Source organism: Salvelinus namaycush, chromosome 25 (assembly GCF_016432855.1).
Source record: "Salvelinus namaycush isolate Seneca chromosome 25, SaNama_1.0, whole genome shotgun sequence".
Classification (NCBI taxonomy): Eukaryota; Metazoa; Chordata; class Actinopteri; order Salmoniformes; family Salmonidae; genus Salvelinus; species Salvelinus namaycush.
In genome coordinates, this window is record NC_052331.1 from 17,801,183 (window position 1) to 17,818,540 (window position 17,358).

At 43.7% G+C, this 17,358-nt stretch overlaps 1 protein-coding gene across 1 annotated transcript in view; it reads right to left on the reverse strand.

Moving 5' to 3' along the window:
* The window catches only part of LOC120019821 (laminin subunit alpha-3-like), a 108,545-nt gene that overhangs the window by 54,033 nt on the left and 37,154 nt on the right, over positions 1-17,358 (reverse strand). Inside the window, exons 5-11 of the mRNA XM_038963234.1 lie at positions 14,778-14,896; positions 14,480-14,650; positions 13,236-13,333; positions 12,295-12,410; positions 11,057-11,175; positions 10,062-10,152; positions 8,916-9,047 (exon numbers count right to left, since the gene is read on the reverse strand). Of these exons, the coding sequence (XP_038819162.1) occupies positions 8,916-9,047; positions 10,062-10,152; positions 11,057-11,175; positions 12,295-12,410; positions 13,236-13,333; positions 14,480-14,650; positions 14,778-14,896 (846 nt within the window). The remainder of the gene's footprint in view (positions 1-8,915; positions 9,048-10,061; positions 10,153-11,056; positions 11,176-12,294; positions 12,411-13,235; positions 13,334-14,479; positions 14,651-14,777; positions 14,897-17,358) is intronic.

Here is a 17,358-nt window from a genome sequence, read left to right on the forward strand (position 1 = left end):
TTGTCCAGATGGGACAGGGCGGTGTGCAGTGCGATGGCGATTGCATCATCTGTGTATCTAATGGGCCGGTATGCAAATTGCAGTGGGTCTAAAATGTCAGGTAAGGTAGAGGTGATATGATCCTTAACTAGCCTCTCAAAGCACTTCATGATGATAGAAGTGGGTGCTATGAGGCAAGTAATTTAGTTCAGTTACCTTCGCTTTCTTGGGTACAGGAACAATGGTGGACATCTTGAAGCAAGTGGGGACAGTAGACTTGGATAGGGAGAGATTGAATATGTCCGTAAACACTCCAGCCAGCTGGTCTGCACATGCCAGGGATGCGGCTAGGGATGCCGTCTGGGCTAGTAGCCTTTCAAGGTTTAACATGCTTAAATGTCTTACTCACGCTGGCCACGGAGAACGAGAGCTCACAGGCCCTGGAAGCGGCAGTGGCAGCAGTGTGTTTTCATCGAAGTGGGTGAAGAAGATGTTTAGCTTGTCTGGAAGCAAGATGTCGGTGTCCTGGTTTTGGCTGGTTTTCCCTTCATAATCCGTGATTGTATGGAGTCCCTGCCACAGGTCTTGTGTCTGAGCCGTTGAATTGCAACTCCACTTTGTCTTTGTACTGACATTTTACCTGTTTGATTGCCTTACGGAAGGCAATGTACTCAGCCATATTGCCTTACGGAAGGTTTGTACTCGACCATATTCCCAGTCACCTTGATGTGGTTAAAATGCAGTGGTTTGCGCTTTCAGTTTTGCACGAATGCTGCCATCTATCCACGGTTTTTGGTTTGGATAGGTTTTAATCGCCATGGTGGGAACAACATCTCCTATACACTTTCTGATAAACTCAGTCACCGTGTCAGGTATATATCAATGTTATTCTCAGAGGCAACCCGGAACATTTCCCAGTCCGCGTGATCAAAACAATCTTGAAGTATGGATTCTGATTAGGCAGACCAGAGTTTTTGATGCGCGAGTAGCACAGTCAATGTGTTGGTAAAACTTTGGTAGCATTTTCTTCAGACTTGCTTTATTAAAGTCCCCAGCTACAATAAATGTGGCTTTCAGTATGCAGTTTCCAGTTTGCACAAATTCCAGTGTAGTTCCTTGAGAGCAGTCGTGGTATCGGCTTGAGGGGGAATATACACGGCTGTGATGATGACTGAAGAGAATTGTTGTAGGTCGGGTGAACAAAAGGACTTGAGTTCCTGTACGTTACCACAATCACACCATGAGTAGTTAATCATGAAATATACAACTCTTTCATTGTCCCGGAGAGTTCTTCATTGCTGTCTGTGCGATGTACTGGCAGCCCAGCTGGCTGTATGGACAGGGACAGCATATCCAGAGAGAGCCATGATTCAGTGAAAGAGTATGTTACAGTCCCTGATGTCTCTATAGAAGGAGATCCTCACCCTGAGCTTGTCTACATTATTGTGTAGGGACTGAACATTAGCGAGTAAAAAACTCAAAAGCGGTGGATGGTTTGCACGCCTCCTAAGTTGGACTAAAAGTCCACTCCGGATACCTCTTCTCCACTGGCAGCGTCTTGGAGCAGCCTCTGGAATAAGTGGAATTGCCTTAGGGGGTACGAACAAAGGATCCAATTCAGGAAAGTCGGTTGAAATGCTGGTGAGTTACCACTGCTCTGATATCCAAAAGTTATTTCCGGCTGTATGTAAGAATACAAAACACTTTCAGAGCTAATAATATGAGAAATAACAACAACAAACAAAATACGTTAAAGTTGCTTAAGAGCCACGAACAGGAAGGGGACCGTAGCTATTAAAAAAATGTCTGTTAGTTTTTCCCTGAACCATCCCAGCTGAGCAGTGGTATTATGAGACAAGGCAACCATTAGGGAAGACCGTCAAAACCCCATGAAAGAATACATGCTGATACTGTAGCCAGCAGCATATCACCCTGCATCCCACTGCTGGCTTGACCCTGGAGCTAAACAAGGTTGGTCCTGGTTGGTCCCTGGATGGGAGACCAGATGGTGTTGGAGGGCCAGTAGGAGGCACTCTTTCTTCTCGTCCCCCAAAAATCTATATTTATACCAGTGCCCCAGGGCAGTTATTGGGGACATTTCCCTTTGTAGGGTGCTGTCTTTCGGATGGGACGTTAAACAGATGTTTTGACTCTCTGTGGTCACTCAAGATCCCATGGTAGTTATCGTAACAGTAGGGGTATTAACCCTGGTGTCCTAGGTAAATTCCCAATCTGACCCTCACACCATCATGGCCACTTAATCATCCCCAGCTCCCAATTGGCTCATTCATCCCCCATGTAACTATTCCCCAGTTCATTGCTGTAAATGAGTATGTGTTCTCAGTCAATTTACTGGGTAAAATATCCCAACATCTTGAAATAATCAGATGAGTACACGGTGCAGTTGGCAAAGTTAAACAGTTATTATATCACACGGACAGTCTCATTTAGTTTAATCACGTACGAGCATTTTTGTCTAATCAACATAAACGTTGCATACTGTGGATTACTGTAAACCCAATCACATATGGTTATATTCTCACTGTCTGGATCGACACAGTATACAAACATTAACTAACCTCTGTCATCTGCAGACAGTATGTAACCCTTTGACTGGAATCTGGCCAAATGCCCTTAACCTTTGACACTTAAACCCATTTGGACTGAATGGTCCGCTAAAAGGTCTAGTAATCGACTATTTTATGACCTATCCTATCCCTATATAACTCAACCTGACCAACAAGAGCCTGACTCCCGTAGAGGTATCAGGAGCCCTCCTGCCTTACAGGAGTCAGAGCTGAGGCGCTATAAAAACTGTGTGTAGCGAAGTGTAGTCTAAACACACTCACGTTGACAGCTGGGTGGTCCAAAATAACCAGCAGGGCAGGCAGTGGGCTCTGTGGAGAGAGAGGAAGAGAGCGAGAGAGTGTGAGAGAGAGCGAAAGAGAGAGAAAGAGAGAGTATTGCGTTATTTTTTTCGATATTGAATCGATTCTGACTGCAAGTATCGATTAAAAAAAGAAGATAGGTAGGTAATGTGTTACTGCACCAAAACTCTGGTATTTCTCCTTCTCTAGCTTGTCATCCATCTTTTTTTAAGCCAACATGTTTACAGCTCTTTTACAAGACTGATCAAAACAAATGTACTCATGGTTCTCTCTTGTCCCTCTGCAGCAGACATGGTGAGCAATATGTTTGGAACGTCGAATCGCAATAAAATCAAAGTGTCAAATCGCAATACATATAGAATAGTGAGAATTGCAATACATATCGTATCGGGAACTAAGTACCGTGATAATATTGTATCCTGGAAATTCTAAGCCAAAGTTGTTACACTATAAAGGTCAACTCATCAGCTCTATCACTTTTGATCAGATAAACAAGATCATGATCAGAGTGATCAGACTAACATACTGTATAACAAGTGAACATGGGCAGTTTATGTAAATAAACATGTTTAATTGTCACATACAACAGATAGGTGCAGTGATATATAGCGCCCCTAGAGCAAATTAGGGTTAAGTGCCTAGCTCAAGGAAACATCAACAGACTTTGACCTTGTTGGCGTGAGTATTCGATACAGCGACATTTTGGTTACTGGCACAACACTAACCGCTAGGCTACCTGCTGCGCTTTATGTGGTCATCAAATCAAATCAAATTTGTCACATGCACCGCGATATGCTTACTTACAAGCCTTTAACCAACAATGCAGTTTTTAGAAAAATTAGAGTTAAAGAAATATTTACTAAATGAACTAAAGTTTTTCTTAAATTACAAAGCTATATTTACAGGGGTACCGAGACAATGTGCGGGGGGTACAGGTTAATTGAGGTTATTGATGTAATATGTACATGTAGGTAGGGGTAAAGTGACCATGCCTAGATAATAAATAGCGAGTAGAAGCAGCGTAAAAAAAGGGGGTCAATGCAAATAGTCCAGGTAGCCATTTGATTAGATGTTCAGCAGTCTTATGGCTTGGGGGTAGAAGCTGTTAAGGAGCCTTTTGGACCTAGTCAAGGTGCTCCGGTACTGCTTGCCATGCGGTAGCAGAGCGAACAGTCTATGACTAGGGAGCTGGAGTCTTTGGCAATTTTTAGGGCATTCATATGACACCACCTGGTATAGAAGTCCTGAATGGCAGGAAGCTTGGCCCCAGTAATGTACTGGGCCGTACACACTACCCACTTAGCTTAGTGATGAGCTTTGAGGGCACTATGGTGTTGAACGCTGAGCTGTAGTCAATAAACAACATTCTAACGTAGGTGTTCCTTTTGTCCAGGTGGGAAAGGGTAGTGTGGAGTGCAATAGAGATTGTGTCATCTGTGGATCTGTTGGGGCGGTATGCGAATTGGAGTGGGTCTAGGGTTTCTAGGATGATGGTGTTGATCTGAGCCATAACTAGCCTTTCAAAGCACTTCATGGCTAAAGATGTGAGTGCTACGGGTTCTAGTCATTTAGGCAGGTTACCTTGGTGTTCTCTGGCACAGGGAACACCATGGTGATCTGCTTAAAACATGTTGGTATTATAGACTCGGTCAGGGAAAGGATGAAAATGTCAGTGAAGTTGGTCAGCACATGCTCTTGAGTATATGTCCTGGTAATCCGTCTGTTGACCTGTTTAAAGGTCTTACTCACATCGGCTACGGAGAGTGCTTCAGTGTTGCTTGCCTCGAAGCGCGCATAGAAGTCATTTAGCTAGTCTGGTAGGCTTGTATCACTGGGCAGCTTGCGGCTGGGCCTCCCTTTGTAGTCTGTAATAGTTTGCAAGCCCTGCCACATCTGACGAACGTCAGAGCCGGTGTAGTAGGATTCAATCTTAGTCCTGTATTGATGCTTTCCTTGTTTGATGGTTCATGGTAGGGCATAGAGGGAATTCTTATAAGCGTCCGGGTTAGTGTCCCGCTCCTTGAAAGCAGCACCTCTACCCTTTAGCTCAGTGTGGATGTTGCCTGTAATCCCATGGCTTCTGGTTGAGGTATGTACGTACGGTCTCTGTAGGGATGACGTCATCGATGCACTTATTGATGAAGCCGGTGACTGATGTGGTGTACTCATCTATGCCATCAGATGAATCCCGGAACATATTCCAGTATGTGCTTGCAAAACAGTCCTGTAGCTTAGCATCTGCTTCATCTGACCACTTCCATATTGAGAGTCACTGGTACTTCCTGCTTTAGTTTTTGCTTGTAGGCAGGAATCAGGAGGATAGAATTATGGTCAGATTTGCCAAATGGAGGGCGAGAGAGAGCTTTGCACGAGTCTCTGTGTTTGGAGTAAACGCGGCCTACAGTTTTTTTCCCTCTGGTTGCACGTGACATACTGGTAGAAATGAGGAAAAACGGATTTCAGTTTTCCTGCATTAAAGTCCCCGTCCACTAAGAGCGTCACCTCTGGGTGAGCATTTTCTTGTTTGCTTATGGCTTTATGCAGCTCGTAGTAGTTTGCAAGCCCTGCCACATCCGACGAGTGTCAGAGCCGGTGTAGTAGGATTCAATCTTAGTCCTGTATTGACGCTTTGCTTGTTTGATGGTTCGAGGGCACAGCGGGATTTCTTATAAGCGTCCAGGTTACAGTCCCGCTCCTTGAAAGCGGCAGCTCTACCCTTTAGCTCAGTGCGGATGTTGCCTGTAATCCATGGCTTCTGGTTGGGGGTATGTGCGTACGGTCTTTGGCCTGTTCCGGTATGAGTAGTAAATCCTTTGCGTCCAACTGTTTGTTAGATTACATTACACTGTGGTTAATTATAGCATCACGTACCCACTATAGCAGCACTTACCTACTATATGGCCTGCAGGAGATTTGGTGGTGGGCTGGTAGATTGGATATCCTGGTTACAAAGAAAAACGTATGATCAATTTCAACACCATGAATATCTTCAGTGTCGTGAGTGCATTGCTCTACTCCAGTAATGTTGCAATCTACACTACATGACCAAAAGTATGTGGACACCTGTTTGTCGAACATCTCATTCCAAAATCATGGGCATTAATATGTAGTTGGTCCCCCCTTTGCTGCTATAATGGCCTCTTCTAGGAAGGCTTTCAAAAATATGTTAGAATATTGCTGCGGGGACTTGCTTCCATTCAGCCACAAGAGTATTCGTGAAGTTGGGCACTGATGTTGGGCGATTAGGCCTGGCTTGCAGTCGGCGTTCCAATTCATCCCCAAATGTCTTCAATGAGGTTGAGGTCAGGGCTCTGTGCAGGCCAGTCAAGTTCTTCCACACCGATCTCGACAAACCATTTCTGTATGGATCTAGCTTTGTGCACAGAGGCATTGTCATGCTGAAACAGGAAATGGCCTTCCCCAAACTGTTACCACAAAGTTGGAAGCACAGAATCATCTAGAATGTAATTGTATGCTGTAGAGTTAAGATTTCCCTTCACTGGTACTAAGGGGCCTAGCCCAAACCATGAAAAACAGCCTATGAGCATTATTCCTCCTCCACCAAACTTTACAGTTGACACTATGCATAGTGGCAGGTAGCGTTCTCCTGGTATCCGTCAAACCCAGATTTGTCATTCGTCTGCAAGATGGTGAAGCGTGATTAATCACTCCAGAGAACGCCTTTCCACTGAGCCCAATGGTGGAGTCTAAATGCGGCAAGCTTTACACCCCTCCAGCCGACGCTTGGCACTGTGCATTCTGACCTTAGGCTTGTGTGTGGCTGCTCGGCCATGGAAACCCATTTCATGAAGTTCCGGACTAACAGTTATTTTAATGACCTTGCTTCCAGAAGTTTGGAACTCAGTAGTGAGTGTTGCAACCGTGGACAGACGCGCTTCAGTACTCGGCGGTCCTATTCTGTGAGCTTGTATGGCCTACCACTTCGTAGCTGAGCCGTTTTTGATCTTAGACGTTTCCAAAAGAACAGCACTTACAGTTGACCGGGGCAGCTCTAGTATGGCAGAAACTTGATGAATTGACTTGTTGGAAATGTGGAATCCTATGACGGTGCCACGTTGAAAGTCACTGAGCTCTTCATTAAGGCCATTCTACTGTCAATGTTTGTCTACGGAGATTGCATGGCTGTGTGCTCGACTGTATACACCTGTCAGCAACGGGTGTGGCTGAAATAGCAGAATCTACAAATTTGAAGGGGTGTGCACATACTTTTGTATATATAGTGTATATGTGGTACACAGAACAAGGTAAGAGCTAGTAAGAAATAAATTGCATTGAAAACCCCATGAAAATGCTAAACGATGCAACATGATATGAATCAGAGTGATTTTTCCCTAAAGCTGTCTTCGTGAGCTTTAAATCAAAGACCAAAAAGAAAACCTCCTGGCAAATAGAGAAGGCATCAATGGATAGCAGCCCACCCCAAACAAATAATAACCTTCATTACTTCCAGGGAGTTTAATAAGAAGCATGAACTAGCCTGGCGCACAACCAAAAGTTGGTAGAGGTGCTGACTAACTTCCAGGGAGGCTATCTACATGTTTAGACTGCTCTTGGAGCGCTCCAAGAGATTAAAACCTGCTTTTAATAATCACATCCAGTAATAAATCTCTGTCCTGTATTAATAAAATGCCAACCCTAATTATTTATTCCACATGAAATCTTCTGTTTATATGACAACGTAAAGCTAACCGACCACCTGGGTACGATTATTCACTCATTACAGTTTCTGTATTAAACCTCTGCATAAAGGTTGCCATGATAGGTTTAGTTAATGATGTGTGTCTTCCATCATTAAACCAACGGGACAATCAAGATAATTTACAGACCCTTCCTTTCTACTGTGTTTGGCATGATTTGAGTATTATATGAGGTTGAGTAGGGTGGATGTGGAACGAGGCCAGGAGTCAGGAAGACATCCAGTTTCACTTTTCTATGGGATTGGATTGTTCCTGAGAACACCAGTTAAACAGATTCCAGATTTAGAATCTCAGTAAACAGTGAGGAATAAGGACTGGCGCCTATGACGAAGAGGGCCTCTTGGAGATGAAAATGGCATCATTCAAATAGAAACTGTACGACATCTCTTACTCAAATGTGTCCCAATATGAAGTACTCCTATCATGGATCATTTCAGAAAATAGACATTTTGTGAGAGAGTTTGGCAGGCATACTGTAATGTTGATCTATTCTCCTAAACACATTGTGCGTGACACATGATGATTGCTGTGGCAAGTCAATGTGGAGAAACGCCCTAAAATAAGGGCTTGTCAGTCATTGCTCTTGGTCCGACACCAGAAGAAGCACGAGGAATGTTCTAAATACAGACTGCTGACACATGACGTTGTGCATCATCACGAACTGCCACAATATCTAAAGGTATATAGTCAGAATATGTGACAACAACTCAACCTAAAGACAGACAAGGTGTGGTACGTGTCTTTGTTGACATGCTAAGGTGAAGGTATGACAGAATGAGGTGAGCGTGGTAAAGAATTGATATTTCAATTTCTCTGCGGGTATGTTGTAGCAGTATTGCAGCTCCACAGAAAACATATCCTGCATACTTCTGGGCACGTTGGAGGAGCAATCTTGGCTAGTCTCTCTAAGTGTCTGAAACTCTTTGACAAGCACACAAAGGAAAACGACCCAAAACATGAAATAATTCAACATAAATTCAAACATGTTGTAATGAACAGCATATGTAGGAATGAGGTCAATTTGCATTCTTCAGATCCCAACTCTTCAATACACTCGTGGCTCTTACTATAGTAATGCTTCCCCTGAGGTAAAATGCAGGACTGGGTCCAAATGTACACCGAGCAAGGGCATGGCACTATTGTACCGCTTCTTACTTGTTATTCATTCATTTGTTTGTTCATTGTCTCACTGGTCAATTTATACATTTATACACCTTCATTCATTCATCCATCCATTCATTTCTCTGGGTACAACAGATTTCCTATGTCAAATAATCGATTTATACAAGTAATATGTACATCATGTTAGAAATGAGGAAAGGTTACATACTAATGCACTGCGGGTAGCCATAGTAACTGTCTGCACAGCGTTCACAGTTGTTTCCGGTGAATTCTGGCCGGCAGTGGCAACGTCCTGTCCCCATCTCACAACCAGCAGTAGTCCTGGCATCACACCTGCAGGCTGTAGTCACACATGCACACGCGCACGCAAACAGAAATGTGCCCACACACATACACACCAAAATACTGCTCTTGAGACATACGACAACAATCAAAGAAAATGATGATGGAACTAACCAGCTTTTACTGTCTGTGTTTTCCCAAGTCAACACATTCCGCTGTTAAGCTTACTTAATTTAATTTGTAGCTTCTTTGGTCTCTCCAAAGCGCTGAGGGCAACCATTTTCATTTCATCCACACTCAAAGCACAAACACAACTGGCAGCTATTTACAGTGCGTTATTGTACAATCCAGGTGTGCAAAACTCTTAGAGATTTACCCAGAAAGACCAAATGTGATTTTGACATGTATTGACTCAAGGGGTGTGAATACTTATGTAAATTAGATATTTCTGTATTACATTTTCAGTAAATTTGCACAAATTTCCAAAAACATGTTTTCACTTTGTCATTATGGGTTATTGTGTGTAGATGGTTGATTTAAAAAAATATTTAATCCATTTTGAATTCAGGCTGTAACACAACAAAATGTGGAATAAGTCAAGGCGTATTCTACTTTCTGAAGGCACTGTATGTGGCGAGGAGGATCAACGACGTACCACGCTAGCAATGTAAACAAGTGTGGCGCCGAAGTTAGCAACACTACAAGTGGCTAGAGCTAGTGGTTGGTGCCACTGTGTATACAAACGACACCGAAGTCTCTGGGGTCTAGTTTCTTTTCCATTTTGGTCTCCTTATCCATAGGTCAGAAAGCAAGCTACAGCAGCTCTTTACTAAACATTAGTACCCCAACTATTTGATATACTGTATGACAAAACGTTGCACATGTAGGCCTACAATTCTGCCAGTAACCATACTGTTTGGTAATATATAACTAAAGGTGATATTTTCACATCATAAAAAATATATTGTCACCATTAGAAGGCACTTTAGGAACAAAGGAAGACACTAAGGCCATAGAGAAAGGAGAAACTGAGAAAAAGAGTTTGAAGAAGAGAAGAAAAGGTCTAGCTCACGTATGCATCCACTGTGAGACTCTGGAGGTGATCCATGGGGTCTGTAGAATCCATCAGCACAAAGCTCACAGTTCACTCCCGCTGTGTTGTGCTAGTGAGAGGGAAACACACAGAGCAGTCAAACACCACACAACAATGGAGTGACTGGTTCAGAGGGACACTATGTTTTGGTTGCAACTAAGGTTCCTCTCAGGCAAGAAGACAAACTGCAAAACGGGTGTTTTCTAAAACCTATAGATAAATGTTTTTATCAAACACTCCTTACTGTTGCTAATCCATCTGCTTGCGGTACCACCAGTATCTTATCCTCTTTCACACTGAGCATGCAGTTTAGAGAGATGGCTTTTTTAACATGCTTCCTGCAAGGGTATTTTAGTCCAAAAGGATAACAGTGCATCTCATAATTGGTGTTGAGGAAAAGTACTTTGTCTTGGGAGATTTAGTCAAAATGAACTGGCTGACATCTTGTTTGATTTGGAACACATGCCAACCCCTGCACAGAGAGGGATATCTCTGCATGCCAACCCCTGCACAGAGAGGGATATCTCTGCATGCCAATATCTCTGCATGCCACAAGGAGTTTAATACAGAGAATATACACCATTTGTACGTTGACTTGGAACTGAAGTGAAATTTCCATTACAGACCTCCATGTCTGCTCCTAGATCTGGGTCATGTTTATTAGGGCACACCGTAGCGAAACGTTTTGCGATGGCAAACGAAAACAAGTGTTTCTTATTGGACAAGTTCAGGTAGTACCTCCTAGTTTCACTCCATTCACTTCTGTTTTGTGCCTACTGAACACTACCCTTATTCTTATTCTAGTGTAGGCATGCTCCCACATACATGCTATACATACCATACATAATGTCAAATTACAATAATTCATGTCACACATAAAATCCTAAATGTAGATGATGAACAGTCTTGGTGCTTGTCTCTCTCACACACACACACACACAGGAATCCGTTCGGACTTGTAACAGGCTTCATACCTGGCAGTTGATGCACACTCCTCCGCCGTCGTACCTGCCGAATGTGTCTAAACTTGCTCTCCTCTGCTCCACCTCTGGGTCGTAATAACACTCAGTGGCATGTGAATGGCACTGGCAGGCTGTGGGAGAAATCCCCGAAACAGTCAGCAAGTAAACACACACATGAAGCAGAGGTGCGCACACACACACAAAACAGACACACACACACACACACACACACACATGAAACAGAGACAGGTAAGAGCAAGTTCTGTATTTTATATCTTACAGTATATCTACTTACTATCCCTTCCCAAAGGAGAGTGATGTGACTATAAAGTCACTAGAAAGGCTCTCAGTATACAGTCAACCCTAACAGGACAGTACATCCTCTACTTCCTCCTCCTCAATCTGCCTCGTTAATGTTTCTGAATGGTCAAGGCGCATGTTCTAAGACGTCAGTGTACTGATTGGATTACAGACTTCTCCACTCTTTCGATCTCTCTCTATTGTTCTGCGGTTGTAGAGTTGCAGGCTCCAGTTTCAGCATCTCCGACTCTGGGCTCGGGAGGGAGAATCTTGTCAACAGGCCAGGGCAATTAGGAACCAGCTGGCATTGGGACTGACTGAGTGGCTGTGTAGAGGACAGCAGTATTGGCGCTGGGCTAGCTACAGTAGACTGCATGCAATGCAGTACATCACACACATACCACATGAGTAATTCTCTTAACAGTTTGCTTAGGCGTCTTCCTAGTTCCAACACCATATCAGGGCATTAAGCACTGAAGCTAATGTGGTAGAGGAGGTGGCGGGAGAACCGTAATGAAGACATTCTGTGGCTGTACTTTCTCGAGCAGTGTCATTGAAACACATTCATGACAAAGGAGAAAGCAGAGAACAGTTATACCCTTTTCCAGGGTCGCAACTTTCATGTCACCCCACATTCTGAAATTGCATTTCTGTCCCCCCGAGTTTTATCATTGGAATGTGATACAAAACGAGGCAACGGTGTGCATTATGCCCATACAGACATCTCCCGAGCGGTCGGGGAGGCTGTTTGGAGAGTTTATCCGACTAGATTAAAAAAATGATTAAAAAATTATGTCCCCCCGCTTCAAAAACCAAAGTTGCGCCCCTGCCCTTTTCACACTCTCATGCCAACCCCCGACCAAACTGTGCTTGGTTTGGAACACGTTGGCACAAAGCAAAGAGAGGAAGGTGAGGGTGGCAAAGAGAGGAGGGTGGAGTGTGGTACTCACGTTGGCACTCGTTGGGACTGTCTGTCGTAGCAGCACGCCATGGCTTCTGGTTGAACCCTGGACAGCAGCGGTCACATGACTCACCACAGGTGTTGTGTTCGCACTCGCACTGTAGCCTAAAGACAGGAGTAGAAAAGAATAGACTGGGTTTCCTGCATCATTCTTTCATGTTTACGACTTTCAATTGAAGAAAGGGAGTAGCCTACAGTATATCATCAATAAGAAGCATCTGGTGACTGTTCACTCAAGACTCAAAAACATATCTAAATCAATTTTAGATGGACCTTGATGCAAGGTGTAAAACAGTAAAGTCCCTTCCAAAGTGAATGAAGCCACTATGGTTAGATCAATCATTCACTGTCAAACTATCGTATGATGTCATCGACCCTTATTGTTTTTCATTGCCCATAAAATACATCAACTCCATAAGGACATCATCTTGGCCTCTTGCCAATGGATTACATCACAATCGCAATCACTACTAATCAGGATATCTAAAACATGGTGCCTTTTACAATGGCAATGCCAGGAAACAAACAGATGAAGTCATTTCCTTTCTACCAAATCCAGAGCTATCTTTTCAACCTCAAGAGCACAGTGACAGCGTCTGTGTCTAAGTTAAAACAACACTTTTGTCAGTTAACCTCATCCCCCATACGCTTTACAACCCCCTAACCACAGCACATCCATTCACCCCTGTAAATGACAAATAAACTAAAGTAATAATTTGTCATACTGAACTACTCAATGAATCCTCTGTTTTGGGGAACTTTTACACACATAATTACGGCCCATGTTCAATAGGCTACAGTATGAATGAATGAAAGGTAACGGATTCAACTGTAAGTATAAACAACAACAGACAAGTATACGTTTCTGGAGAACGAAACAGTAAACAAAGAAGCAGGTAAAAACAAGTATGAAAGCAGTAAACTACTCACCGATTGGGTTTGCCTTGGTTACGCCCCCCACACACCTCCGCGTGGCCGTGACAAACGCAGCGTCCCCCGACACTGATGTCTTTGATGCTGTAGTAATACTGTCAACAACGCAGAGGGAACAACACCGTCGGAACACTGTAGCAAGACCAACAACCATCTGCTCTATCCGAAACACCACATATCAACCTCACCTAAACAAACCCAGACATAGTCTGCCAATGCAGCGTAGGTGAGTTACATTGGGTTCTTTGGTTTTAGTCATAGCCTAGGCCACAGACGCTCACTAGCATAATTGAAGCTGGAGTTATTCAGGTATGCCTATCTTATACGGTATATCAACGGCAGGTAGCCTATCGGTTAAGAGCGTTGGGCCAGTAACCGAAAGGTCGCTGGTTCGAATCCTCGAGCCGGCAAGGTGGAAGAATCTGCTTGGCAGATTGAGCAAGGCAGCTAACCCTGAACAACAACTGTTCCCTTGGCGATGATGTGGATGTTGATTAAGGCAGCCCCCTGCACCTCTGTGGTTCAGAGGGGTTGGATTAAATGCGGAAGACACATTTCAGTTGAATGCATTCAGTTGACTGGGTATCCCCTTCTCCACTGTTTCAGCCGCTGTCTGTCTGCCAGCCCAGCTTCTACGGGACCCTAGAGTCTCTCTTGTGGGGCACTGCTCTTAGAGCATAAACATGTTAGTTTTGATTCATATACACCCTAACTGGTGAACAGCTTTCCTGTATGGGTTCTGTGCTGCACTTCACAATGGCCTCATACTGTACACACTTGCTCTAAAAACATGTGTGTGTGTGTGTGCGCCTGTCTGTCTGCGCGTGTGTGTGTTGTCCCACACTGTGCTGTGTTACTGAAGCGTGTTCCTGCAGCACCAGGGAGCTGTCTGGACCAGTCTTCACATTCTCTCTCTGTGTGTGGAGGGAATTACCCTGGTGAAGACTGGACAGACACCTCTGGCAGGGGGCCCCGACCAGGAGGAAGGAATGTGCAGCGAGAGAGAAATCAGGTCAGTGTGTTTGTGTCAGCAGAAAGGTGCTGAGAGGGGCTACATCTTGTCACATTGGGCAATGAGGCAGAAGGTAGGCTAAACATAACAGGTTGGTGTGAGACCATGTCATTGTGTGCTCTGCTGATGATGCATTCCTTGTTGCCCCTGAGGGGGTTGGTAAAGTTGAAGTAAATTGAACTGATCTGAACTGTAATGAAATGAACTGGGTGCCTTTTGTGTGACTCACCCTGCGTGTGACAGTGGGGTCCCTCTGGGCCTTGGAAATTAGGTGCCCCAACAGAGTGCTGGTCCTGAGGAAGTGCAGGCGGATGTTGGTGGCCTTGGTGAAATCTCTCAGCACTGGAGAATAGCTGAAGTTCTTAGAGCCCGGGCGACCGTTGACCAGGGACACCACAATCTGGACAACAACAACATTACTCAGACACAAATATCCCCATCACTCTGTAGAAGTAGTAGTCTTTTGGTACATTTTACAGGATTCAACATTGTGACAATCTTATGTTCCTATTCAATGAGTTTCTCACCTCTCCGTTCTCCAATGGAACGATCTTTGAGTACTCTGTGGTGCAGATCTGGTCATCATCTCGGACTACGCGTCCATTTGGTTCTTTGCCAAACCTCTCAATGCACTCCCTTTTAGAATCTGACAAGAACAAACAGAGTGACATGTCAACCACTATCATCTCTGTATCAGGGGCCAACCGTAACGTTATGTTTCTAAGAGACTTCATCAAAATTCTTCAGATTATTTCCATTACTCTAGCCCCCTGGCCCTTTGTAGCGCTCTGTTGTGGCAGTACATTCCAATGCTTCATCAATGTCTTGGTGTCCTCTTTTACCCTGTTCACGTCTCACTAAATCCAAATTTGAACCTGTGTCCTATCGATGCCTGTGGCTACAGAGGCGTCTCCCAACCTTGCTGTCATGGTGATTTGGCATAACAATTGTTTAAGCATCCTTTACAAGCTTCTACTGACTGCTGATTTCCACATGTGGATACTAGGTTATCTGACCTATTCCCACCCTGCCCACTGATAAGACAATCTGATCTCCTTTATCGACATGACAGCAACAACTTGGTGTGGAAACTGCATGACGACCTCAAGCATAGTATACGCTGCCGTTCAAAAGTTTGGGGTCACTTAGAAATGTCCTTGTTTTCCATGAAAACATACATGAGATGAGTTGCAAAATGAATAGGAAATATAGTCAAGACGTTGACAAGGTTATTAATAATGATTTTTAATTGAAATAATAATTGTCCTTCAAACTTTGCTTTCGTCAAAGACTCCTCCATTTGCAAAAATTACAGCCTTGCAGACCTTTGGCATTCTAGTTGTCAATTTGTTGAGGTAACCTGAAGAGATTTCACCCCGTGCTTCCTGAAGCACCTCCCACAAGTTGGATTGGCTTGATGGGCACTTCTTACGTACCATACGGTCAAGCTGCTCCCACAACAGCTCAATAGGGTTGAGATCCGGTGACTGTGCTGGCCACTCCATTATAGACAGAATACCAGCTGACTGCTTCTTCCCTATATAGTTATTGCATAGTTTGGAGCTGTACTTTGGGTTATTGTCCTGTTGTAGGAGGAAATTGGCTCCAATTAAGCGCCGTCCACAGGGTATGGCATGACGTTGCAAAATGGAGTGATAGCCTTCCTTCTTCAAGATCCCTTTTACCCTGTCCAAATCTCCCACTTTACCACCACCAAAGCACCTCCAGACCATCACATTGCCTCCACCATGCTTGACAGATGGCGTCAAGCACTCCTCCAGCATCTTTTCATTTTTTCTGCGTCTCACTAATGTTCTTCTTTGTGATCCGAATCCCTCAAACTTAGATTCATCTGTCCATAACACTTTTTTCCAATCTTCCTCTGTCCAGTGACTGTGTTCTTTTGCCCATCTTAATCTTTTTATTGGCCAGTCTGAGATATGGATTTTTCTTTGCAACTCTGCCTAGGCCAGCATCCCAGAGTTGCCTCTTCACTGTTGACGTTGAGACGGATGTTATGCGGGTACTATTTAATGAAGCTGCCAGTTGAGGACTTGTGAGGCGTCTGTTTCTCAAAATAGACACCCTAATGTACTTGTCCTCTTGCTCAGTTGTGCACCAGGGCCTCCCACTCCTCTTTCTTTTCTGGTTAGAGACAGTTTGCGCTGTTCTGTGAAGTAAGTAGCACACAGAGCTGTACGAGATCTTTAGTTTCTTGCCAATTTCTCGCATGGAATAGCCTTCAATTCTCAGAACAAGAATAGACTGACGAGTTTCAGAAGAAAGTACTTTGTTTCTGGCCATTTTGAGCCTGTAATCGAACCCACAAATGCTGATGCTCCAGATACTCAACTAGTCTTAAGGCCAGTTTTATTGCCTCTTAAATCAGGACAACAGTTTTCAGCTGTGCTAACATAATTGTAAAAGGGTTTTCTAATGATCAATTAGCCTTTTAAAATGATAAACTTGGATTAGCTAACACAACGTGCCATTGGAACACAGGAGTGATGGTTGCTGATAATGGGCCTCTGTACGCCTACGTAGATATTCCATTAAAAAATCAGCCGTTTCCAGCTACAATAGTCATTTACAACATTAACAATGTCTACACTGTATTTCTGATCAATTTTATGTTATTTTAATGGACAAAAAAAGTGTGCTTTTCTTTCAAAAACAAGGACATTTCTAAGTGACCCAAACTTTTGAACAGTAGTGTATAATAAATGCAATCCGGTTTATTCCTCTTTGACATTGAGCAGTATTACAAACCACTGACTGAGTTATACCATATTTCTGTGTTTCATATTGCTGGTTCTAAACATAGAAGCCAGAAGAGTGCACACACTCTCTGAGGGCTCCAAGGGTTTTGTCTGTTGGAAGGCCTATTCCCAGAAAAGTAAAAAATATTGGTGCCATTTGTTTGAAAATAAATATACTGAATACCAAGAATCAAAGACCATAAAATATTGAGAGCCAGGAATGTATACATTTTCCAGAGACACATTAAGAGAGAGAGAGTTCAAAAGAGAGAGAGAGATCGAGAGAGAGAGAGATCAAGAGAGAGAGATCAAGAGAGAGAGATCAAGAGAGAGCAAGAGAGAGAGAGAT